Genomic DNA, 27,721 nt, shown 5'->3' on the forward strand with positions numbered 1-27,721 from the left:
CCTGACCTAATTTGTGCAAACACACACAAGGAATCACGAGGCAACAACATATATTTAAATATAATCAACATTCATCCCAATTTCACAAAATTACAACCATAATTCAACAAATTTAAATCAGGCACAACCCACAAAATCATCTTTTTCGACATGCAATTCACAAATTTGGTCAATTATTGAATAATACACACATTGCTGTACAAAAAGTTCAATTTGAAATAAGGGTCACTCACAGTTTTGTAGAGATGCTTCCGCCTTTGTTTGTCGTCCTTCGATTCTTATATGCGCTGTTTAACAATGGAGATTTTCAATTTTGGGTAGGTGGGTCATTAATGAAGTTCAAAAAAAGAAGAAAGAAGAAGGAGAAAAGAAGGAAAGAACAAGGGAGGGAACGTGACTTTTAAGGTTAGGAGTATAGAAAAAAATTATAATAGGGGGCAAAAAATAATAAAAAATTGATTATTCATTTTTCCGATGAACTGTGTTGCCGGAATATTTCATTAAAGGTGCGCGTTGCTCCAACCGCCATACTAGGTGGTGTTTTGGCTACTACGTAAAGTTTAGAGTGCTAAGTAAAACTTTGATATACTTCAGAGTGTTGAGACCAAATAATTAAAACTAAATATAATAAAGAAATCATAATTAAATGAAAGAAATAAAATACCTTAATGAATTAATGTACCAAGCTGAAGAGAAAACCATGGAGGAATCCATGGAATTGCCCTAGAGAAACTATGGCTAGAGAGAAAACTAAAACGAACGTAAAATAATAATAAAAAGAATAAGGAGAAAATAAATCTCCTTGAGTATTTATAATTCCCTTAAATTCTAATCTAAAAATAAATAATAAAAGAAATAAGAAAATATATACTACACAAGTTGTCAAACGATTGAACGATATACGATGATGTGGCACGAAGATGCTCGATGAAGACGGCCAACCGACCCAAGAACCAAGCCTTAACGAGCAGCCATGATGGTGCATATATGTTGGCACGTTAGACTTCAGTAAGTGCATGTTAGCCTTAACGAGTGAGCTCTTACTCAGGGCTTCTGTTGGTTTCAACATATGCGAGCTAGCTCGCTAGCTCTCGCTCACTCGCTGCTGGGCGTAGTGTCAAATTCACAGGCTTGTAACTTCTGATTCATAAGTTTTATATAGGCTTGTGACCTATTGTTGGAAATCTCTTCAAGTATAGTTTCCAATGCAACTTGAATCACTTCAATCAAATTTGTAAAACTCAAGTTATGATCAAAAGAGTGAAGAAAGGTCAGTTTTGACATATCATTTAACTTCGTTTTCAACTCAAATTCAATTCTGAAAAGGCACATAGTGACCCTTGTGAATGTTATGTTCATTTTCCATGCACACAATAATCAAAATCAACATCCACTAACATGAGATCTTCAATTAATAAACCCAATTCATCGACTTCCATCCAAATATCATCCGAATCAACTCCAAACACTTCGAAAGCGTCCAAATGACTGTAAAATCACCTGATACATTAAGAAAAACACAAATGAAGCCTAATAGAGCACAAAATGGACAACTTATGCATTTATGACCTAAGAAGCGATAAAAAGTCCGAAAAAGCAACTATAAAACTAGCATAAATGTGCCTATAAATCGTATATATATATGATTCATCAATAACAAAAATTTCTTTTTGTGAATGGTAACTTAAAGATGTAGACTCCACTTGTTTGGATGGATATATATATTTTATATGGAAAATCATATTATAAAGTAAAAAACTTTGAATGGTAACTCAAAGAAGATAGAGGTTGAAACCTATGCGGACTCCTTACGCACCATATCAGGCTTCTAACAACTGCAGGAAACCCCCATCATAAATTAGTTGCTGCTATAAGTGATGTTGCTCACCTGTTCAAGAGTTTCCAGGTTGCAATTATCTCCCATGTTCCTCGTTAAAATAATGTATTTGCAAACAAGCTTGCTGATTATGGAAAGAGGTTGGCTGTGGATACAAAACTCACTACCTGGTTCCAGAATGTGTTAAGGAGACCTATGAAGCAGAGCTTGTTGCTGCTTCTCTAGCAGTTTAGGTTTACTGATGTTAGTTTCTCTCGGCATGGCTACTTTATCTTTTGGGTTGTATGATAGGTTTAAGTAGTTATATTCTAGGAAGTCCAACAAGGCTATACTTCTAGCCTTCTTTTGCTCATCAGAAAATTTTGTACTACCTTTGTTTCATATTATTTGCAACGATTTGACATAAAAAGTGAGTGCAAAGTGTCTAATCATTGCAAATAATATGAAACGGAGTTAGTATATTTTACTTAAAGGTGATGTTTGTAATTAAAAACTTGGCATTAGCCTGTTAATATAATATCTTTTACTTTGTGTTAAAAAAAAAAAGAAAAAGGTTTTCCTTAAAACATATGGAGAAAAAATAAGAAATACAAGGGATGGGAAAGACAAAGGAAAGAAATTAGAGAAGTGAGAAGAGAAGAGAAAATGTGGCATACCTTCTTTACAAAGAAAATTGGTTTTCTTTTCGAAAAATTGGTTTTCTTTTCTTAAAGGTAACTTTCCCCCTATGAAGAAATTGTTTCCTTTTTGGTAACAAAACGAATAAAGGAAAACGGAAAAATGAAGGAGAATCATAAAAATGCTTTCTAGAAAAACAAATGGAACCTTAAAATTGTTGAACTCATGAGTAAAAAAGAAAATTAAGTTTATTAATAATGAAATTTAACTTGTTTTGAATATATATAACTGAAAAAAAAAGTGAAACAAAAAATACCAACAAAGAAACTTAGAGAAGTGGAGAAAGTGTTGATTGGTGAGCAAAACTTATGTACTAGAGTATATACTCCGTATATGATAAGGATTTCAACAAATTCCTTGTCGTGTCATGACTATCGTGATGTGGAATATTTTGATACATCAAAGTCTCAAAGGAGATCTATGTGGCATGTTTACCTGGAGGCCTTCCAAAGGGAGGTTAGTGATGTACCACGAAATACATAACGAGGGGCTTGCTAGTAATTTTCCAACCGATTTGAAATTTTCCACATTTGCAGCCCGTTTTGTTGTGGGTCCTATGAACAGTATCCCCATTATATGTGAAGGATTTATGTCTTCGTAAAGTGCAATTACTAGATATATAGTAGATCAAATTATGGAGATAATTAAGTTCGTCCATTTGGGTCGTCGTTATATCATATCTAGAGGTACTAACGATCTTTAGGCCAGTAAAATAGGCCAAAGCCCAATTGGACGGATCCTATAAGGTCACACAAAGGGCCTATATCAAGCATAAGAGGACGAGGCCCATGATGGGCCTCATCACTCTAGGTGGCCGGCAATGAGGCTTGGTTTGGAGGGTTTTCAGGCTTCCTAACCTAGTCTAATTAAAATAGGATTATATTTAGACTTGGGGCCTAGGTTTTTAAAGAGAACAATTTCCTATTAACTTGAAATCCTTATTAGAAAACACGAAACCCAACCCCTCAAACTCCCCCCCCCCCTCTCTCTCTCACGACTCTCTCCTCCTCCCTAGGCGCCGGTGGTGTGCTCGTGGTGTTGGTGTTCGGTTGTCCATTAAAGATGGTGATCGCGTTTTTCCCCTTCACTTGACCAATCTAGTATTGGTTGACGCTTGTTCGAATCCTGTGGACTAAGTAAAGAAGTCACGCTTGGGGCTTTATTCTCTCCCTGATTTGTCAATCGAATAGCTACATGGAATTCACGATTCAAAGGTATAGTTATGTGAATCTTGTGTGTTTTGCATGTGATCCTGATTTAGGTGCGTATGAATGTGATTCATGAACTTTCTCTTATAGTACCTAAAGACCTAGAGTGGTATCAGTTAGCTTCTTGCATGAATACACATGATTATATTAATACGATTATTTGAAATCCATGTTCATAATTTTATAATCAATTAAGAGGGAGATTTAATTTAATTATGGTTTAATTATTATATTAAATATGATTTAACTCTTAGAATTCATTTAATGTGATTTAATTATGCTCAAACTAGCATTGAGAGGACCGAAAATTTTCCCTAGTTTGCTCGAAACTTTCGAACACCCCGAACCCTAATTTCGAATTTTTCGAAAATAATAGCCCTAAATTTTGATTTTGTGCTTGTTTTTGGTTAAATTCAATTTATTTTATGTTTCATAATTTTAATTAGATTGATTTATGCATAAAAGTGTTTTGTGTATGATCATCAATTTAATTTTAAGAGTTAGAATTAAATTGGGATTTATTTTATGAAGAACCCTAATTTTAATATTAAATAAGGATTTAATTTTAATTATTGGACTGATTTAATTTAATTTTAACAAAATTTGTTTTAATTAAATTAAAAATAAAATATACTCCCTCCGTCCCAATTAACTGGCAACGTTTTGACTTTTTGCACTATTCACACATCTCACTTTGACCATCTTTTCTAGTTATTATATAAAAGTCGATGTAATCATGTAAGATGTTGTTGGGTCTCTTTTAATGTATAGTTTCTTAATATAAACTTTTTATAGCTTTTATAAACATATAATAAAAGATATCGATGGTCAAGCATGTGCATCGGCAAGTGTTTCCAGTCAAAATGTTGCAACTAATCTGGGATAGAGGGAGTATTTAAAGTGGCCGGTAGCCACGGCTAGGTGGCGCAGCCACGATTGCTGCCGACCAGCGTTAGTTCAAGAGGGAGGGGAGAGTCCAAGGGTGGCTGGGCAGCAGTCGTGCAAGCGTTGCACGCTGCTGCCATGGCTGTCGTTGTTGCTGTTGCTACCGCTGTTGCTCCTTGCGACACTGGCTGCTGAAAAGCAGCCATCCATCGTGTCTAGCCTTGGTTAGCCACGCATGGTGGCCTGCAGCCAATAGCAGCGCTGTTGCCGCTAGACTCGGCTGACCAACCAAGGTGGCTAGTGGTTGCGGCGATTTTCAAAAAAAAAAAAAAAAATTCTTTTTTAACTATATTTTCGAAATAAAAAAAATATCAGATTTTATTTTGGGGATAAAATCAATTTTTCAAAAGTTGATTAATTTGGTGATTAACCATAATTAAAGTGGTTAATTTAGGATAAAAACAGTTAGGATATTTTGAGCATATTCTAAAAGGATAATAATTGATTTAAATAATGTGATTATCCCATAATTAGATTTGGAAATAATTGATTTTAAAATTATTTGATTGGCTAATAATTAGGATAGAATCTCTTAAATTAGTTAGGATAATCATGGAAAATAAATATGATTTATCTTTCCATATTAAAATAAGATTTGATTCTATCTCATGCCAAATCTAAAATATATGATATTTTATAGATGGCATTGAATAATATATGATATTATCTAATTATGATTAAAAATATGAGATATTTTAGGAATTGCGTTGCCTTAATTGTGAACATTCGATATTGTAGTTTAGGCAAGCATGTTGAGTGATTTATCATAGGACACTTTTATATAATATATGATATTATGTTTCTATATATAGTCTAGTATGCCCATAGATTCTAAATACGATCTACGCATCGTGATGTATTTTTGTAATCTAAATATGGTCTGCGCACCGTTAAGTATTTTTGTAACTTTTCATTTAAAGTAAATAGATTAGTTATTTAAATAGTTTAGTTCAAAGAAGACCATGAAGTGAAGGCCTAAAGGAGCAAGGTGGATGAAGATCCATAAAGGTTCAAGTGGGAGCATTTATATTTAGTTTTTTAGGACTAAGGGGTCGTAATATGTCATGTTTTATTTATGCATTAGTATATTATGCATGTTAGATTTTATTGATGTTTGTGATGATGTGCTAGAGTTCACTAATTAATCACAACATAATAAATCTAGGTCCCGGTAATATTGAGATTGCTTTTCCAATTAGATACCCAACAACCCTTCGATCGTGAGTGATGTGTCTACCTCCGCAGGGTGTCACTTGTTATCTTAGGTAATTTATGGTAGATCACGTTTTACACATTTAATCTGTTGTGCTCAACAAGGTTACCTAAAGTGTTTAGAACCTTGAAGCAAAGGGTAATAATTAAACATGTGATGATTAATTATTCAACCAAGAGTTACAAGAGTTGTAATCAGTAAAGAGTTTACTCACCTTGAAAATGTAATGCTTGATGGTAGGGCCTCAGTCCGGTCAACTATTACACAAATAAAGGATCTTGAAATCACTTAATTCAAATGGGATCATTTTATATTGAATGAAGTGCTTTAAAGTAACCTATTTAATTCGTTTATGGTTCTTTACTTTTATTAAACATAATTATTGAACTTTGCCTTATTATGTCAGAGATGAATAGCAATTTACCACCAACAATGAGAACGAGGCTCAATTTTCTCAACTTCAATGATTGGGAAAGCGAACTTAAAAGTGTTCTAAGGAATGAAAAACTCGAATTTCGTTTAGACTTACCTATTGAGGGAAGATTCAGTCCAGGCATGACTCCAGAGAAATATTTGAGAAATGTTTCAGAATCCAAGAGAGTCATGTCTATCATATTATCTTTTATTCCGGAAGATTGGGCTAGAATATTTATGGACTATGAACCTTATCTCCTATTCAAGTGCTTACGTGATATTGGCAATGGAATAATAAAGTCCCATGGTGATGGAAAATTGGATGGAAACGTCGAGGAAATCATTAACATGGTTCCCAAAAACGACGACTCCTGGAATGAAAGTATTAGGCATGAAACTTTCAAAATTACTGGTGAAATTATTACTAGAAAGCTTATGTCAGGACAGTTTGTACAAATTCATGCTGATATGATGGTTCAACTATTCAACTACATGAGTATGTTAGGGAAACCATTCAAAGATCATGAGGTTCATGATATAATTTTGCATTCACTGCATGATGGTTTTGACCTTGAAAAACTATCACATGATGATGATGATTCAGCAATCAAGTTGATTGAATTACTCAAAAATCATGCAGAGAATTACATGAAAGGAGAATGAGCCAGTGCTTCAACAAGGATGTCCCCACTACGATGAAGTGTGAGGTACCTAATATTCTTGTTATAAACATTTTAACTTTCACTTAGGTATGTGATACCAATTTTCAGTGCTAACATTACTCATGTTGTGCAGAAATTGCAAAGAAGTGGCCAGAGATAGCTTCATAGTTTAATTTCAGAACTTTTATGATGATTTTAGACTTATTTCTGGATTTTTGAGACATTTTTCAGTTATTTTGTTGAAATACTAATTGGTTTTACTTAGCATGGGAAAGTGTATGTTGATCCATGACAAGGCAATAAATTGTTTTCATTTTGCTAGCTATGAGTTAATTTTATTTTATAACATTAATATAAGTAGATCACAAAAGCAAAAATAGATGATTTAAAACTAACCTACTTATAACACGGTAGGATTAAGTCACATAAACCAATTACACATCCAAAGATTACAATTGGATAGACTCTTATCCTCATTTGATTATGAATCACTTGAGAATTGTGAGTCATGCTTGTTAGGTAAGATGACCAAGTCACCTTTTAGTTGAAAGGGTGAAGGAGCTAATGACCTTTTGGAACTCATACATATGGATGTGTGTGGACCAATAAGTTCAAAGCTAGATATAGATTTAACTATTTCATTACTTTTACTAACGATTTAAGTAGATATGGCTATATTTACTTAATGAAGCAAAAGTTGGAACTATTGAAAAGTTCAAGAAATTCCAGAATGAAGTATAAAATCAGCTTGAGAAAACAATTAGAGCACTTCGATCTGATCGTTGTGGTGAATATTTGACTCAAGAATTTTATGATCATCTAAGGGATTGTCGAATTATTTCACAATCAAAGGAACACCACAATCAAAGGTGTGTTAAAAAGAAGGAATCATACTTTGCTTGACTTGGTTTGATCCATGATAAGCTTTAATGATCTTCACATATCGTTCTGAGGATATATATATTAGAAAAAAGCTGCGAATATACTAAATAGAAATACGACCAAAGCAGTTGAGAAAAGGTCATTTGAGTTACGGAGTGGAAATGTCCCAAAGTTATCTTTTCTCAAGATTTGGGGTTGTACAAAACCTATGTAAAACGTTTACAAGGCGACAACTTGGCCCTGAATAAGATAAATTTTTCTTCATGGGCTATCCCATAGAAATAAAAGGGTATTACTTCTACAATCGCGTAGGTAACAAAGTGTTTATTGCTCGCGATGGTGTCTTTATAGAAAGAAATCTCTTTCTACAAAGCCAAGTGAGAGTAAAGTGGCTCTCAAAGATATTTGAGATGAGCAACAAACGGATGTGGAAAACACCACATCAGAGGTGAAAGCGCATGAGTCAGCTAATTTGAATTTGAAAAAAATCATGTGTTGGAGCAAGCTAATTCAACTAGCGGGGCTCCTATCGTCCCACTAGAGTGAAAAACTTCAAAGAGTTGAAGGAAACAATTCTATTGTTGCTCATACCCGTAGTAGGCAGTTCAGAATCAAAATAACAAACAGTTTGTTGAAATTTTGATAAAATGGGGATTCTAAAATTTTCTCATTGGAATGTGTGGAACTCACAGCCTACAAACAAGCTTTGGTAAGCACCAACTTAGGAAATGTCTTAAGGTCATAAATCCAGAATGGACTCATGTCTGAAAGTGATGTGTTAGTCCTTGATAGACTTACAAATAGGGTCAAACCTATTAGTTGCTAAAGTCTATTCGGATTCTTCTAGCGATTGCTAATTTTTCAATTACGAAATATGGCAGTTAGATGTCAAAACCGCCTTCTTGAATATGTTCTTGATAGAGGATGTGTATATTATATAACTTGAAAGTTTTGAAGATCTAGAAAATCCTAGAAAGGTTTGCAAACTTTAGAAATCCATTTATGGATTGAAGCAAGCATCAAGGAGTTGGAACATTTGTTTCGATAAGGCAATCAAACAGTTTGATTTCCTTAAGAAAGAAAAGAATCTTGTGTATACAAGAAGTTTAGTGGGACCAGTCTGGTTTTCTTAGTCTTTTATGTAGATGACATACTGGTTATATGGAACAACAAATCAATACTTAAATCAGTCAAGTAATGGTTAAAGTGTTGTTTCTATATGAAAGACTTAGGGGATGCAGAGTACATATTGGGAATTAAGATTCATCGAGATAGATCTCGAAGGATGATTGGACAATGTCAAGAGACTTATGTTGATAAGATTCTTGACAGGTTCAAAATGGAAGACTTTAAGATAGGATTTCTCGATCTTCCCATGTTTCATGGTATTACGCTCAGTAAAAACTCAGTGCCCTCAAATTAAAAGTCAGAAGAGTTGAGTCGTATGGCTAAATGTACCTTATAGGGTCCACTAAGTATGCCATGATATGTAAACAGGTGGATGTTATATATGCCTTGAGCATGTGTAGCAGGTTTCAAGCAAATTCAGGAGAAGTGCACTAGAAAGCTACTAAGAACAAATCTTTAAGTACTTGAGAAGGACTAAAGGAATGTTTCTAGTTTATGGTGGCAAAAGTGAACTAGCTGTCAAGGGTTATACAGATGCAAATTTCCAAACAGACAAAGATGACTTTAGATTCCGATCTGGATACGTTTTATGTCTGAATGGAGGAACAATGAGCTTTAAGAGTTCAAAGCAGAGCACTGTCGCAGACTCAATGTCAGAATATGAAGTATTTAGCTATAGTAGAAGCAGTTAAGGAGGAAGTTTGGATCAATTGTTTTATGACAAAATGACCCCTTTTCCAAATCAAAGGATCGAAGTCAAGATCACATTACAAATCCAAACATGTTAAGATAAAGTATCACCTCATTTAAGAGACCATTGACTAGCGGGATGTCAAGATCTGCAAAGTTTCATTTGAGTGAGAATATCACTTATCTATTTACTAAACCCCTTCCATAGCCAAAGCTTGAGAGTCATACTAAAGCTCTTGGATTGAAGCAAGTTATGTAATTTAAGTTGTATATGTTTTGAGAAAACATATCACATAAGTAATACATTAATTTTCAGAATTATGTTTAATCAGAAATTTATGATTTCTCTTATTTAATTATGGTTTTTGAAATTAAATAAAATGTCCAAAATAATTATGAATTGATGGGATCATCAAATCAATGATTTGGTGAATGAAACCCCACGTGCGAACAAAATTCATAAATTATTTAAGTTCCTAGTTCGAAATCATTAAATTGGACATAAATGAATTCAATAAATGGACTAGCATGTAAGATTGATTGGATAGCGCAGTTTCATGGGCTATAGGGGCATAGAGATGCTCGGTCAATCACGTGGATATGCATGAATGATGCATGATCGAACTATTGACCTACTTTGAAGTTCAAAATAGAACTTCCGGATATATTAGTAGATTCCTTTGACATGAGTGGAACACTGATTTCATTCAATGATTGATTTAACTGCGGTACATCCAAACGTCATTCCGTAAAAGGGGACTATAAAAGATGTTTCCTGGTTACTTCAAAAGTTGAGTGGGAGCTTTGGTTGCCACAAGATTGGATTGAGTCTACCTATTTAATTAGGGAATGTGTCATGGCTTCTTTAAGAGGGAGAATTAAGAAAATACGTGGCCGCGTTCAAATGTACTACTTAGTAATCATTTGGTTTTGTAATTTTAACTCAGATTTCAATAAATGATTTGTATATTGATATAATCTCAACATGGGATGGAATCATATTATCAAATCGACACATATTGACTTAAGGAATTTGAATATTGCCCACTTGTCTCAGATAAGTGGGAGATTGAAGGATTTATGTCTTCGTCAAGTGCAATTACTAGATGTATAATGGATCAAATTATGGAGATAATTAAGTTCGCCCATTTGGGTCGTTGTTATATCATATCTAGAGGTACTAACGATCTTTGGTATAGTAAAATAGGCCAAAGCCCAATTGGACGGATCCTATAAGGTCACACAAAGGGCCTAGATCAAGCATAAGAGGACGAGGCCCATGATGGGCCTAATCACTTTAGGTGGCCGGTCATGAGGCTTGGTTTGGAGGGTTTTTGGGCTTCCTAACCTAGTCTAATTATAATAGGATTATATTTAGACTTCGTGCCTAGTTTTTTAAAGAGAACAATTTACTGTTAAGTTAAAACCCTAATTAGCAAACACGAAACCAACCCTCAAACTCCCTTCTCTCTTTCACGGATCTCTCCTCCTCCCTAGGCGTCGGTGGTGTGCTCGTGGTGGTGGTGTCGTGTGGTGTCCGGTTGTCCATTAAAGGTGGTGATCGCAGTTTTCCCCTTCACTCGACTTATCTAGTATTGGTGGACGCTTGTTCGAATCTTGTGGACTAAGTAGAGGAGTCACACTTGGGGCTCTATTCTCTCCCTGATTTTCAATCGAATAGCTACGTGGAATTCACGCTTCAAAGGTATAATTATGTGATTCTTGTGTGTTGTGCATGTTATCTTGATTTAGGTGCATATGAATGTGATTCATGAAATTCCGCTTATAGTACCTAAAGTCCTAGAATATGAAAATTCTTTTTTATTTCTTTCCCTTCTAACTTTTTTCCCCTTTCTTTAATTTGCCTGATCTTTTGTTTATTTCTCTCTCTCCGATTCTTCAATTTACTTTCCTTCTCTCTTTGAAAATTTTTGGGTTCTCTTTTACTTTCTTTGGTTTTTTGTACTGAAACTTGACTGAATTAGCTCACTCTTTTATTAACAAAGGTTAGTACAGATGTTTGAGTAGATTAAGTAATAAATTTTTTTAATGCGCGAATTATTACAATTGTGTAAAATGTATGATTAATTTTCTGAATTAGGGTTCACTATGGGTCGAAAATGCGGCTTAATGTTGGGTATTAGGGTTTACTAGATTGTAATGGTAGATGCTTGGGTACAAAATTAGGATTGATGATTTGCAGATTTTGACAAGGATTCACTATTCAATCCCAATTTTACGTGTTAATTTTTTATTATTCATTGTTTTTTCTTAAGCTTTGATGCAGTTGTAGGCCTTGTAGCATAAATGGTTAAAATTTAAATTGACATAATGTGTTGAATTTGTTAAGAAATAGGAATTTGCTAGAATCTTGAAAGCATGTCAATAATGGAGTTTACAAATGTTGAGAATTTTTCTAAAAGTGGCGTTTTAATTTTAGACATATTAGAAAGTTCTATTTGTTTATTACATTTTAATGTCTTACTCAACTACTTTTTAGTTATTGAGTTTTATTTTGATGCAAAGTTATGGTATAGTACTGTAGATTATATATTTGTTCTGTAATTGCTATCTTTTCCACCATTTGTAAGATGTGGAGTCTATTGTATGTCAGCTTAATTTGATTTATGAACTCTTTTTAGATTTGGTTCTAAACAATATTTAACCATAAGCTTGGTCTCTACAGTCATTGTTTGTCATGGCTTTGCTTTGTTGGCCGAAATTGACTTAGGGTGCTCCAAAGTCAGAGCTCTAAATTGTTGAAGTGAACAGATTATTTCTAAATCTAACTGTTATCAGAACTGCTAAACTGAATTTAGATTAATTAATGGCCTTAATTTATTATGTGTCAATCAACATCTGAATTTAGGTTTTGGGCTCGTGGCACTATGTTTGCAGTGGCAGTAGTCGTCTTCATTTGGCACACCTTACTCATGTTAGTCCATTATGCAATTTATGCCATGCTTCACTGTGTAGGAAGAGGGATAAGACACTTGTGTACTCTTGATCAACGATGATTAGTGATTCTTACACCAAGCAGATTTCCATTAAAAAGATTGAAATAGCTAGGTCTCATATGTCACTATCTGAAGCATATGGAGTTAAATTAGGAATACTTTATACCTTCACTACAGGGGGCACCAAGGAAATCAGACTAATTGATTGGCTTTGTAACTAGCTATTGTCTAGAAGTTGTCCAAAAGTTTGAAATATTGGAGCATGTTTAGGTTTTTGTAGGATCGTTAAAAATTAGGTATTAGGTAAATATTAGTGATTTTTGTCTTAATTAAGCTTTTATTATGTCCTCCTTGGAAGACAGCAAAGTGACTTTCAACACTAAAAAAGATAGTATGAATTATCAATTTAGTGTCTAATTGTAATTTGGAAGTATTATTTGGTCCATTAACTTTTATATGTATGACTTTCATGTGACAAGGCACTTGAAGGAATGTCGTCAAAAAGGACGTAAAATAGCTCAAGCACAAGATCGATGGAAATCTACTAAAAAATATGCAAGACTAGAAATTTACTTTTTCTTGATGGCTAAGATCATACTCCGTACATATTTTTTGTTCTTATTTTGTTTTTATTGGCAATTCGTGATGTTCCTTGCTCGGTGGTACTGATGTTTTTGTTGCTTGTGTTGATGTGCTAGAAGATGTCGCTGTTGGGTGTAGCTACTGACTTCTTGTTGTTCTGCCGATCAATTGTAATTTTTTTTGTTAATATTATAGTGTAATATTGCAAGTTATTACTGTAATATTTATTAATCAAGATATATATATATATATATATATATATACATATGTCTTTAGGTATCAATTTAAGGAAAGAAATGCCAGGAAAAAAAATAGAATAGAAGAGTATTGTAGTTTACATTGATCACACGAAATTATCTTATATCAATTAATCTACATGTGAATGATTTTTGGAAGACTTATATAAATCAAAATCCCACTCAAGCTAAATGTAACAATAATAATTTCAAGCTTATTTCAATCACTGGTACCCTAATTGTATTTTGATGGAACTAACACAATGAAACCTTTATAGTTTTCAAGTGTATTTTCATTTATCGGTACCCTAATTGCATCTAATGGAATCCTAACGCCATTTAACGGTACCCAAATATTATTCAATGGTACACTGGTTGTGGAACTCTTGGATTGTTTATAGAATTTATACACTACTTATGGTTTTATATAAACTTGGTTTCAATATTAACAATTTAATATATTCTTGGTTTTGGTTGAATTAATGTTTTTTTTTAGTATAAGATGCTTAAGACTTATACAAATCTTAAATTAATGATTGATTTTAGGATTGATATACACCACAGTGGTACACTAATATATTTCAAAGGAACCCTTAACTAAATCAAAGAAACCCTTGTAACTTTCAATCGCAATACCCTTCAGTGGTACCCTCGGAGGGTTCAGTGGTACTCTAAGGACATTGAGTAGTATCCTTTTAGTATTCACTATTCAATGCAAACAAAATTTATTTTCACAACCAATCATGATTTATACTCAAATAAACTTGGTTTCAATAATAATCATTTAATAGTAATCTTGGTTTTCAATTTTAATGCTCCTATATAAATAAGTTCAAATTTAAATAGCATATCTTGTTCGTTTGATATATTTATAACATATTTTGTTCATTACCTATTTACTTCTTATTTCTAATTTGTTAGGTAAATTTGTACGCTTACCTATCTAATTGCTAGTTATTGTTGAAAAAATCAAAACCTTTATAAATTTTTAACACAATTTCTCAAAAAAGGCGGGTATACGTTAATTTATTGTAAAACGGGTTATAGTTATGTTAAAAGTACTTAAAGTTATCTTATACTGCAGAAGTTATTATTTTTCTATTAATGAATTTTATCTTACAAAAAACTTATAATGTATTAGATTAATCATATTAGTCTTTATAATATATAATCACTTATCTATAAGAAATTACACATTAAAATAAAATTCAAACCAACGACAAATTAAAAGTTACCCTTTAAGTGGTTAAAGTTACCATAAAAATAGTTAAAGTTATACTCAAACTGACCGTTTTACAATAAAAGTAATGTACACCCGTTGCACACAAGACTTATTAGATTTTTAAACTTATTAATGTTTTAGGATCAAATCCACATACATATAAGGCCCTAATGTATAAATCTTAAATCAATGATTGTGTTTTAGGATTATTAATATAAATACAGTGGACCCTAATGTATTTCAAAGGAACCCTAAGAACTTCCAATTGTAGTACATACGACCCTTCAACGGTATCCTTAGAGGGTTCACAGGTATCTATCCTTGTACTCTTCAATGCACATTTGGTAATTTTACAACTAATCATTTCAAAGTAGTTATGCACTTCAGTGATACCCTAATGTCACTTAATGGTACCCTAATATCAATCAATGGTACACTATGAGTGGTATTGAAATTACTTTCAATGGTACCCTATCCTCCCTCAATGATACCCTTTTCATCATTCTCTTGGTATACAAATTACAATGGTTTTGTATAATTTTTGATTCAGTATATAATAATGGTTTTCAGTATATTGGGTTTTAATTATAATGCTTTCATATAAATAAGTCCAATTTATCAAATGAGGTAAATAACTTATCTTGTTTGTTTTATAAAACTATAGCATATCTTGTTTCAATGTTAAGTTAACTCTTATGTACCATTCTACCATATTAGCCTAAATAAAAGTATAGAATTCACATTTTAACATTTACCTCTCAAGTTATTACTTCTTATTGAAGCAAGTAACGCTTACTACGTTGCATATGGTTAATTGTTTGAAATGCAATGCATGGAAGTTTTATAATTTGATATAACATTTAACTGTCGTTAAGTTCTCAGTTGTTACTGCAAAGTTCTAAAATATTAAGATATAACATTTAACTATCGTTAAGTTTTTAGTTGTTACAGCATATGTTCTTTAAAGCTAGCAAGTGAATTAGTTAACTCCGCATCACCAATTCAATAATTAAATTAATTAATTCTCATCAGCTATATACATAATTATTGTTTTCTAATTATATACACATGATTTATTATTACAATGGTATTATTATGGATTTCAATGGTATAAAACGTTGTTACAGCAAGCGTTACAGTATGTACTCCACTATAAACCTTATGTATATTGTTGTCTTATGTTATTACGTACTTCGTATCCCCTTAATGATATGTTGTTGTTATTGAATAGAACAATCTACAATTCAGCAATACAATATTCACTCCAATAGTAGAAAAAATAAATAAATCCATACATGTTTTTGTTTTTTTTTTTTTTTTGTGTTTTACCCGGTTCACCCTTTGGGATAATCCGAATTCGGGGATCAGTTCTGGGAGGTTAGGTTCCATTCCCCTTCCAATTGTTGTTGCGGGGGATTGAACAAAGGTCCTCCCTACCAAGTGTAGTCCCAATTACCACTACACCAACAACCAATCGGTATATAAATCCATACGTGACGCAACACCTTTAAAGCTTTCCTCATTGCAACATCATGATCGGTTAGAATTCTATGAGGTTTTTTTTCACCCATACACTACATCAAGTAAGTCATTTATTCACAGCAGCATCTTGATCAATTAAAACTTTTTAACCTCTTGGGGGTGCATCAAGTAAAGCATTTACAATTTGTTGTCTTGCATAAACAACTCAAATAGGACAATTATATATTTCGCCCTTCTAGTTCAAATACAATTAGGGGAAACAACTTAAAGCTGCCCTCTTAGTCCATGATCAAGCATGGCAACACACACAAATCGTCCTCTTTGTACTTCTTTAATTTTTTTGAAGAAGGTATGATAATTTATATAATATGCAATCGACCTAATTTATTAGCAAAAAATAATGCAAGAGAATGTTTTAGGTGACATATACTTTACTTTCTTATGTATAAAACTACTTGCTAGTTAATTAGATAAAATGGAGAGAATAAAAATAGTAATATTATGTGCTAGTTAGAAAGCACGTATTCTAATAAATGGATTCAAAGCTTGTATATATAACTACAGAATATACAACAAATGACAATTCATTTATCAAATCAAATGAATATCTTATAAAATAAACAACATACATCCTCTATATTTATTTTCTTTTTTTAACGAATATACATCCTCTAATCTAAAAACATTAACAAGAAAAAAAAAAAAGGAAATTATACCATCCATTACACTTCTCTTATCTTCGAATAAAGCTCCCGAAATTGTAGCTAGGCAATCTCCAACACAAAAGCATGAGAGATTTCTTTCAGTAACACATGAAACAACCATGATATGTCTTCTATACTTTGCATAGCTTGAAACATTGAAATTTTATTATAATTATGAGCTGAAAGATTGAAATCATCATACTGCAAAACTAAAGACAAATTACAAAAAGTGTTAATAAGGACTTTTTTTATAACTACTGATGCTATGCCTCCAAAAAAATGCACTCACCAAAACATCATCAAACAAAGAGTTAGCTAAGTTTAGCTCATAAGCATGATGAATACAACTCATCAAAACTAAAAGTAGGGTTGGAATGAGATTAGCATGAAGAATTAGAATAACACTTTAATCTAATCACAATGGTGAAGCACTCTAAGCAATAAGATTTGCATGAAGAATTAGAATCTCACACAAAACACTCATCAATAGTTAATAAACACTAGGCAATGAAATATTAATAAGTCCATGAGTCCATCCAATCCTATAAATATATATATAATATAAAAAAAAAGAAAAAAAAGTCCTTTTCAGATTTGTTTTATCAACTAATGGCCCCTTTTTGCATTTGTTTTTTTATTCATGGGTCCCTCACCGTTACATATTTTTACTGTACAATTCTCATTTTCCCTCCATTTTCACATACCGTTACAAAAAAAGTTGCAATTTACTACCTCTGGTTATTGTTACTTGCAACAATTTTCTTTTTTGGATGGTTCACATTTCTTGCAACATTTTTTTCTTTCCTTTTTTAGTAAGTTTTTGGGTGTAAATTTACCATTTTACCCGTACTTTTTTTTAAACCCACTCACTTACACTACTAACCACATCTAATTATCCTAAGCTCTAGATTAATTAACATAACAACTCCCACCAAAATTACCCCAACCCATTTAAATTTATCGCCAACCCAACCACCAGAATTGAATGCTTTCTGCATTTAATTCATCTGATGAATATGGTTGAGTTCTTTAATTCTAGAGAATTCTCCAGAATATACTCCCCCCAAACCCTAGTTCTTCATTTCTTACTCTCTCTTCTCAACTGTTGTCACCCTCTCTCTCTCTCTCTTCAGTTTCTGGGTTCCCACCATTCTCTCTCCTCCATCTCTCTTCTTCATTTGCTTCCTTCTATGCCATGACTACTCCAAATGATGAAAATCCAGACCTTTTCTATTATGAAACTCTCGAATATAGTAGATCTAAGCCCAAGGCTAGATCCCAAACCACTAGGTACAAGGCGCAACGCGAAGCCGGTAACATGAAACCAATTCATCGCGCTGCTATCATTGCGAGGAGGAGGATCCGCGGTGCTAAGTTTACTGAATACATCTCCAGCAATGAGAAGGAGAAGCCAAAAGAGGTGGTCTTTGAGGCAAAGGTTGATGCTCAACCACCTAAGGCCTTAGCTATGGTTGAAACTACTGTGAAGGAGGAGCCTTTGGCTACTGGTGGGGCCCTTGATGCTGTTGTTGAGGTTGGTGATGCCAAATTTGAAACTGGGGAGAGCAACCCAGCAGATCTGGTGGTTAGCGAGGTTGTTCAAGCATCTGAGTCCCCTAAAAGCAATGGTGGTGTTGCTGCTAGTCCTTTCTCTGGTGTCAAACGCATCAGATCTGGGCTTCCTAACGGTATGGAGCCAGATGATGTTTATATGGCTTACCTTTAGATTTACTACCCTCAGTACTAGATTCCTTCTAACTGATTGAGCGGCATAAATTCTAAAACCCTAATCTTTTTTTTTTATTTCACTCAGCTTTCGTATCTGTTTGATTTTGTGATTGCGATGTTATGGTTGTTGAGTCCCAACCCAAACCCTAGGTTTGATGCTACATTATGTGTTATTGTTTACCTTGAAGTTGGTTGAGATTTGTGTAAAATTTGAAATCATTGAGTCCCCTGTTCCATGTTGCATGATTATTTAATTATGTTATCTTGTTTGGATGGCATGTACTACAGACTGTTAAGTGCCCTTGATTTTACTGGAGTTTAAGCACTGACCCCTATCCATTGTGCTTCTGTTTGGGCTAATTTGACTGAAAATGTTGGTTATGGTGGTTGTTTCATACCTAAAATGAGTCCCATATGTTGGTTGTTGGTAAGATGCATAGAGTCCCTTTCCCCTAAATGCATCAGCTTGTTTGTTCTCCATATGATGATGGGACTCATCTGATAGCTACTTGGGTTGTATGGATGCTCTAGAAACTTCTAATTGAAGTTTATGTTGAGGTACCAACACCCAATAAAGCTTGGACTGATAAAAAACCCTATCTGATGGAATGAGTGTACAAAAGTGTTTGATTTTCCATTACTTTCAAAAGTGTTTGGCCCTTTACAAAACATTACTTTAATTCATTACATGACTGCCTAATAATATTTGCTAAGTATTTACCAAAATACACATAACCAAGACAAACACATTCAAAAAATAAGTGGAGTATTAAATGGTTATGTGTGGCAATCTATGTTTCCCAAAAAAACTTCCCTGCTTTCTTGTTCTTCATCAGTCTGCATCTACTTCTATTTGTGCCCATCTTGAGCTGTTGTTTGAACTGAGATTGAGTTCAAGTACTATATTGCTGATGCAATGAGTCCCCTGTCCACCTCTAGCAATTCTGGTAGAATCCCTTGTCTGTCCAGGCTTCTTTTCTTCATATGTGGTGGTGTGAAGTTGTTCCCACCTTGCTTTGCCAATATTTGAATCATGCATGATTGTAGTGTGATCCATGTATACTTGTTCAATGTTGGATCTAATTCCCCAAAATATCTATCAACTTCCTTTATAAGATCATCAAGAGTCTTTGGAAATGATTGATATTGCAGTGACTGAATCACACTAAACAATCCTAAGTCCAAAACATTTGTGTTTGATGATTGTGCTGGCTGAAATATGAATTGAATGTTAAAACCATTTTCTTGACAAGTTGCTTGAAATTCTGCATCCTTAGGAACTTGATGTGGCCTAGCATTATCCCATTGGATTGTTATGTCCTTAGGAAGTTGTGCAAACCACTTTTCATGAATTGTTAGGATTACATGTGTGAGTAACATGTCCTTGGTTGCTTCCAGCTTGGTGACACTTTGCACAACCTTTGTCTCTAGGGTCCCTTTGTCTCTATTTTTACTTTTATTTTTTGTCCATTTCATACTTCACAAAAGGAAAAAGACCATATTTTCCATCATGTAACAAGTTCTTGTTTGCATCATAAACGGGTTTCCCTATCATTCCCATAAACATTGCCTTAATCTTGAACCTCTTTGACTGTTGGGTCCCGTAAGGATCTTCTTCTTTAGGGAGAAGGTAGAATGTCCTTGTCTCTAATTTATGAAAAACCACTTCTCATCTATGTGAATGACTTGTTGCATGTCAATGAATGTTGGGTCCCCTTCTGGTAGGATGGGGTGTATGTGACTGAGAACCCACTTAAGTCTTGCAATTATATGATTATCAGTAAGGGTTGGATGATTTGTGCTTGTGTGTGTTCTAAGTCTGTCTTTCTTTCTTAGCCTATGCAAAGTTGATTTTGAAATGTGAAGGGTTGCAGCATAGCCCCTTTTAGTGGTTCTCTTGTACAAGGAAACGGATGTTAGGAATTCATCACTGAATTCCCTGGGTTTGGATCTTGTTCCGCCTAATTTTGGTCCTAACATCTATGGCATTTCCTTCTTCTATGGCTTTTTTAATTACCTGGAACCACCTTGTTGTTGTTGATTTGTGCACAGAATTTTTTTGGCCAAGTTGGATAAAAATCCTCTTGGTAATGAGTCCCCCTCCATGTGCAGCAGTATCTCATCAACTAGTGCCCTTTTCTTTTTAACATTCATCTCTCTGTTGTTTCTGCCATAATTTTGTAGATGATCACTGTTTTCATCATCATCATCTGCATCATAACCATCTTCATCTGCATTGTTGCCCTGCTGTTCATCCCCATCTAATTCATACCACCATGGATCTTCATCTTCCATTTATGCTTCATTGATTGCCTGGTGGTGTGATGTCATAACTTGTTCTTCATCATACAGTTGATGTAAATAAAAAAATAAGTTCTTCCACGAACTCTGCCATGAGTCCCTTATCTTTTTTTTTTTTTTTTTCAGGTTGGCTTGTGGTGATGAAGTGGCGGCTAGTTTTTTGTTTTTTGGACGATCTTCAATGGAGCCTAATTCCTGTAAATATAGATGCTGCTAGTACTAACACAACAATTAGAAATTAGGGTAATTCTGATTTAAGTTTAGGATGATGTAATTTGTAGGTGGCTGCCTTCTTTTGTAAAGCTAAACTTCTGGTTTTTGTAAACATTAACTATGAATCCCCCCCTCCCCAATCCCCATTGAAACAGAAACTGTAAATGGGGTTGTTATTATGGGGTATCCTCTTTTTATAGGGGGCTTTTGTTTAAATTTAATGAACAGTGACCATTTGGGGGGTTTTGGCTGAAAATTTGAATTTTCGTGCAAAAAGTAGGAGGGAAATCAAGTGGGGATTAAATTTCCCACTAACTTGAAAAGTCAGCAAAAAAAAAAAAACTGGGGAGGGGAAGAGGGGAACTCACTCAAAACCTTTTCCCACTTGCTTTTCTAAAAGTGAAAATGGGACGACATACCCATATACTTCATTAACCCCCCTTAAAACTTTTGCCTAGGAGTCTGCAAAATGTATGTTTGTTGCAACTAACAAGAACCAGAGGTAGTATTTACAATATTTCCATGTTATTTATTTCCCCATACATATCTAACCTCTATTAGTACTTCCTCGTTTACTTGTACAAAAATGGATGTTATAGACTTATAGGCACCTCTTGAGTTATAAATTTATATTAGACGGACTGTTATTCATTTTAAAAAAAGAAATAGCGTGAGATTGGCTTACGATGACTCATGAAGAGACTAGGGTAACTTTCAAATGCTTCAATCCTCCTTGACAGACACCTTTAAACGTCTCATTAAAATAAGATTAGATTTAACAGAAATTTAACGGAAATACATAATTAAGGTTACGGCTGCAACTTTTAAAAAGTAGAATACTACTATTGGGAATCTAAAAATAAAAAATAAAATTGGCTACCATAGAAAATAAGTAATAGTAGAAGGCTACCATCGAGAATTTCCCTTATTTTAATCAATACTAAAAACAAAGTTAATTTACCAATAAGTCTCTACTGATTCTATCTGGAGTTGCTAACAATAAATATCAAATTTTGTAGCTAATTGCTATAGTCTTCCGCAATATGAAACTAACATATGTTTTTTGTTTTTTGTGTTCCACCCAGTTTACCCTTTGGGTTAATCTGAATTTGGGATCAATTCTGAGTGGTTATGTTCCATTCCCCTCTCCCAATTATTGTTGCGGGGGATTAAACACGTGATTGTTCCTACCAAGTGCAGTCTCAATCAACACTGCACCAACAAGCAATCAATAACTACCATATGTTGTGGCCTCTCTTTAGTTAGAGATTCCCGACCTTCAAATTGTGCATCCTAAGTTTTCATTTGGCGCAGCCAAATCTTGTTTGATTCTAGATTCTCATTTTTACGCCAATAGTCAAGAGTGCCCCTTCTAATATTTATGCCTAACCACTCGAGGAGAATTGGATTTCTCATCTTTCCTTTATCGTTGAAAATCGATCACATCTAAGGTTTGTAAGGGCTACAAATACAAGTATTTGGCTAGCAAACTTAATATTTCCAAACCAATCTACCGCCATAATTTGAAAATTGGCAAGAGAAACAGGAATGATCTCGAGTTCTCGACCACCCATCAGGCCATCATCAATAAGCTCAATACATAGTTGTATAATTTGCAATTCAATCTCCTTTGGCAACATTAGGGACCTTGACTTTAAAATAATTGTGGATTCAACGGACTTGACCCAATTGCATCAAACAATACTTCCTCTGCTCCAAGATACCTGCGTTTATAATAATAACTATTAATTTGTTATTAAAGTCCAAAACAAAACTATAATAATAACTATTAATTTGTTATTATCATCATTTCATCATATTCTCATGGGTTTTTCTACAATTTAAAAATTGTTTATAATAATAACTATTAATTTGTTATTAAAGTCCAAAACAAAACTATAGACAATAGTTATTAATTTAGACCCATTAGTTTTTACAAAGCTAGCTCAGACAATGGCTAATTTACAGGATTGATAAAATTTTCGGATCATGGGAGCTTCAGAAAGTGATTCCTCAAAGCACACCAGAATTGAATACTGTGTAGGTATAGGTTACAAACAATAACAAGTCTTCATAAGTTCATAGTGCAGTTTGATGAGTGCAAAACTTCGAGAACATACTTGTTTCTGCATCACAACAGCTTCATTAGGAAACCAAGTCATCCTTCCAGCAGCAAGGGCTTCCAGATGAGTGAGCGATGTTTGTCTATGGTTATAATTCGTATGCCATTGGAGTTAGCTCCTGAAATGTAACAAGGTGGACAGTTAGCCTCATTTTTGCACAAGCTGGAGCGACTTCAGCACAGCCACTATTCAAACTCAATATTGTGAAAGCCACATTTAAGATCAGACAAAACCAAGGCATGGCTTGACAAATGTTGAGGAGTTGATTTAATGGACAGTTTCCTGCAGACTCACTAGCAGAGGCAATGATGAATGGTTAGCTTTTCTTTGTCCACTAGGAGAGAGGGAAAGCTGCATAACCTGAAAGGGAAATATGTATGATTCCAAATGTAAAACAATATACTTTACCAGGCTTCAATGCTTGATCAGCTTCTTTATTAAGAAATGACAATAGACCATCAAATGCGATTATTCAAAGTTGTAGCATTGAAGCACCCCAAGCCGGAATCCTTGGGCTAGCTAGCCATGTTGATGGCTTGACACAATGTCATGAACATCATGACAATAAGAGCAAGGGAATAAACTCATTAGTAATAGTTCTCTGCTTTTCATTTTTAGTTTGATCCATGTGAGTTCATCGATGCAATCAGTAAGGTATCACTAAATTTCCATTGTTCTGTCCACTTGCTCACTATGAGAAAGGTTTCACCATCACATATCAATGAACATTTTATTTGTAACAAGCATCATACAACAAGATCCACCTCATCAATATCAGGAAGAACCACATCTAATCTCAACATGCTTCGGTATTGTTCTGGAACAGGCGCACCTGCCTGCACACACAGCTCTACCACAGCTGGAGCCTTGCCATAGTATCTTTTAAAATTGTTGCACAAGGGTGGGCCAGAAGGATCTCGAGCATGCCAGACATAGTTGGGGCCCACAAGATCATCTATGGTTGCCTCTTGCCACGCATGCAAACCATCACGAGACTGGTGCCTACTGGCTTTGCACATCCTCAGCTTGTGTCCTTTGGTACCCACCTGAACCTCAGGGCAGTAACCACACGTCCATACTGAGTATTTCTCCATGATCTTTCGTGCACCTGATATCATCTCAAACCAAGATGCCATTGTCCCAATGCTCAATTCTTTCAAGCTTCCTCCGTTCTCAGGATTCAGTCGTACCAATGGATGAATAAGGTCTTTTATAGAATCACCTTTCATATCTTCTACTTCTGTCATGAAACCAGAATCTATTTTGAGATTATCATCACTATGACCTTTATCATGATTTGCATTACTCTCATCCATTTCAGGATCGAAGTCTACGATTCTTCCTTCAATGCAGTAGACAGGTTTTGTTCTCCTCCTCACAGGATACTGTTCTAGATTAACACCAGCTTGTATACAGAGTTCCAATATTGCAGAGATACGAGGGACATCAAATCTCTCATTATGGACAACTCTTGGTTTCCCAACGCGGTCATTAAGGTGGAAGCATTTGGGAAAGTAGATTACATCAGTTAAGCGTCCTTTTTTCCAATCATGCATAGCACTGCGGAAACCACTCCTTGGTCCAGTACAGGTACGTATTTCATGCCCAACATGGCCAATATGAATTTCTGAGCAGAACCTGAAACGAACAAAAAGTCATCTACACGTACTGAGGAAAATAAACGAGCCAATAATTAACTGACTACAACTCACAATTGAAAATATTGTCACATCGTTTAGAGAAGATTAGGCTAAGCCTACAAGTCCCAATAATGGTTGCCATCAAAGAGAATTCAATTACAGATTTTCTATTAACTTAGCTTTTTTTTTTTTTTTTTTTTTTTTTCCAGATGTTGCAACATATATTGGCTGCTATCATAGTGTTAACAGATACACAATATCTACTCTTATGTTTCATGTTTCTTGGATGCCAAACATGAGACAAACAGTCATAGCAGCTGTCCAATTATATGAATGTAATGCTCTAACCAATACAGCAGCTATTATCAACCGAGTCAGTAAAACAGTCACAGATAGATGCATTGAGTGGATTTTGCTATCCATCATGGGCAGAAGTTAAAACCAATTTCACAGATCGAACGAGCAGTCGAAAAGATTCTGGAGCATCTTCGGGGTTAGGTATTGTTCCCCCAATGATCGTAGTACCAAGTACTTCCTGGCGAGCTTTAATATGATCCGATTTATAAGTAAGCATCTCTTGTAAAATATGAGCAACACCAAATCCTTCTAGAGCCCAAACCTCCATTTCTCCTACCCGCTGTCCTCCTTGCTTGGCTCTTCCTCGAAGGGGTTGTTGTGTAACAAGCGCATAATGTCCACTCGAACGTTCATGTATTTTATCATCAACTTGATGAATTAATTTCAAGAAATTACCATCAATACACAATAAGTTGGAGTACCATTTTTACTACTATGTCAACTAAGACTTTTTTTTTCACTAAATTGCAAGATGTGTTCATTAAAAAAATCCTACATATCAAACACGGTATTGGATATAGCTTGAAGAACACCCTGATTTTAAAAACACATGACAAGAAGTTGATAGAGCAACAAATAACCTTCTTTGGCTAATGATTATTAAATGATAACAATCATAAATGACTCGAAAAATTCAACAGGTAAATTCATATTAAGTAACCGAGAAATACTAGTGAAAACAACTTTCCAAGTTCAAGAATCAATCTTTCTACACAATGGTGTAGTTGGAGAACAATTTATTGAAAAATAATGCAATATACAAATCTAACCTGCATCTGAGAACAGGTATGAAGGAAAGGAGCTTTGAGACGCCGATGAGAAGAGACTCTCGTGCCCAATAAACTCGTCTAGACACTTCCACAAGCTCAGGAACAAGAAGGCCATTATCAGGGGGATGCTCAAGAACTCGGCAAGGATTCAACCTCATCAATTCCCTTTCCTCCTTGGCTCTCTTTACAAGGGTTTTCATGGGAGTTACATACGGCTTCCTCTCCGATTTGCATCGAGGAGGCTCCGGTAAATCTAAATACAATGGATCATCAACTTCTCCTCCAAAGGGAATCACCCTTACATCCTCCCCATCAACGCCGCCTCCATGACAATGCCGGGTTACACAATAAAGATGACGGCAAATTTATTGGTGTAACTTGATTCTCTTCACCAAAATCATGACAATCTTCACATGTTTAAGCTGAAAATCCAAGCTCATTTTACATCAAAATTGCATCTTATTAATTCAAATTTAAAACAATCCCCAAAAGACAACACAACTAAGAAATCCATGTCATAAATTATACACTAAAAATTTTCTCATAATCTGAAAATAACCCACATATTAAACCATACTCCACGAATTAGTAATACAGTAGTAGAAGCAAGAAAAAAAAACACCCAAATCAATGACAATGAAAGCTAACACTAACAGAAGTATAAACCAACATGCTTATAAGAGTCATAGTCAGTTACTTACATCCTCCCTAAACTAATTAAACTAACCCAAGCCAGAAGCAAAATCACAGTGAAGCCCTTCGTCTCTCGATATCAGTTTGTTCAAGTAAGACTGCAACTCCCAATGCACCCAAGAAAAAACTAAGAACTCAACTTACCAAGGATCCAACCAACAGAACCTAGCTAAATAAATCAAATCAAACTAATTAAATCAAACAAATAACGAATTGGGTATTTAATAAATTGAATAAAGAGCTTAAAATCAAAATTGGGTATCAACATTTATAGAAAATAAAGCGAAATTACCCCTAATAGAAGCAGGCCAAGATCTTCCTTCAATACATTTACGACAACCTAACTGTAGAAATCCTTGATTATTACGTTCAACTAATTCTTCATAGCATGATTCTTCAGATTAATTAACACAGAAAAATTCAAAAACACTACAAAATTCTACAAAATAATCAACTAAAATTTCACAACAAAATGCAGAAATCAAACATTAAAGATGATATTAAGAAAAAGAAGAGGAATTCGAGAAGAAAACCTGGAGAATTCAGCTGTTGTGAAATGAAATTAAGTAGCGTCTTCTGTAAAAAAATATCGAACTGTATTGTTAGTTTGGTGGGTATTAAGAGAAGAAAGGAGAAGGTAATTGATGTCTAAAATTGGAGGCGATTTGGACCCAACCCCGACATCAGCCTCCACGCTGGCCAACCCCACCCAACGCCTATGAACCCATCCCATCCCACCCCACCACCAATTTCGACGCCTGTGAACCCATTCGACACCACCCCAGCCCACATTATTCACGTCGCTAGTGAATTTAACCCAATCCACCCCCATTCTCGAAGCTAATAATTTAACCAAGATAATTTCAAAAAAAAAATGTAAATAATAATCATACCACAATTAGTTTGAGCTAGGTCGAACAATGGAGTAGGAGGCGATGGTGGCCTGGGGTCGGTCGGTGTAGCCGCAAATACAGTTGAAGGCGGCGACGAAGCCGAAGTTGCTAGAGGTGAGTAGGTGACTGTTAAATTGATGTTGTACTAAAAGCAATAAAATAG

General features: G+C 34.5%; 1 protein-coding gene across 2 annotated transcripts; it reads right to left on the bottom strand.

The window, feature by feature from the left end:
• Positions 1 to 22,960: 22,960 nt before the first annotated feature.
• Positions 22,961 to 27,721, bottom strand: LOC110684017 (APO protein 3, mitochondrial-like). Of its 2 annotated transcripts, XM_021860410.1 has the most exons (4): positions 27,559 to 27,721; positions 27,199 to 27,241; positions 25,973 to 26,394; positions 22,961 to 24,843 (listed from the first exon to the last, which is right to left on the bottom strand). In XM_021860410.1, the coding sequence occupies exons 3-4, from the start codon at positions 26,170 to 26,172 to the stop codon at positions 23,952 to 23,954; spliced, it is 1,092 nt and encodes a 363-aa protein (XP_021716102.1). In that variant the 5' UTR covers positions 26,173 to 26,394; positions 27,199 to 27,241; positions 27,559 to 27,721; the 3' UTR covers positions 22,961 to 23,951. The 2 variants fall into 2 exon arrangements, with proteins under 2 accessions (XP_021716102.1, XP_021716103.1); XM_021860411.1 differs by lacking the exon at positions 27,559 to 27,721 and having other exon boundaries at positions 27,199 to 27,548.

This window comes from Chenopodium quinoa, unplaced genomic scaffold (assembly GCF_001683475.1).
Source record: "Chenopodium quinoa cultivar QQ74 unplaced genomic scaffold, ASM168347v1, whole genome shotgun sequence".
Classification (NCBI taxonomy): domain Eukaryota; kingdom Viridiplantae; phylum Streptophyta; class Magnoliopsida; order Caryophyllales; family Amaranthaceae; genus Chenopodium; species Chenopodium quinoa.

Coding starts and splice junctions, on each gene's coding strand:
- LOC110684017 (XM_021860410.1), bottom strand. CDS start 26,172: ATGAAAACCCTTGTAAAGAGAGCCAAGGAGGAAAGGGAATTGATGAGG. Junction 24,844..25,972: donor ATACCTGTTCTCAGATGCAG/GTTAGATTTGTA, acceptor TGTTCGTTTCAG/GTTCTGCTCAGAAATTCATA.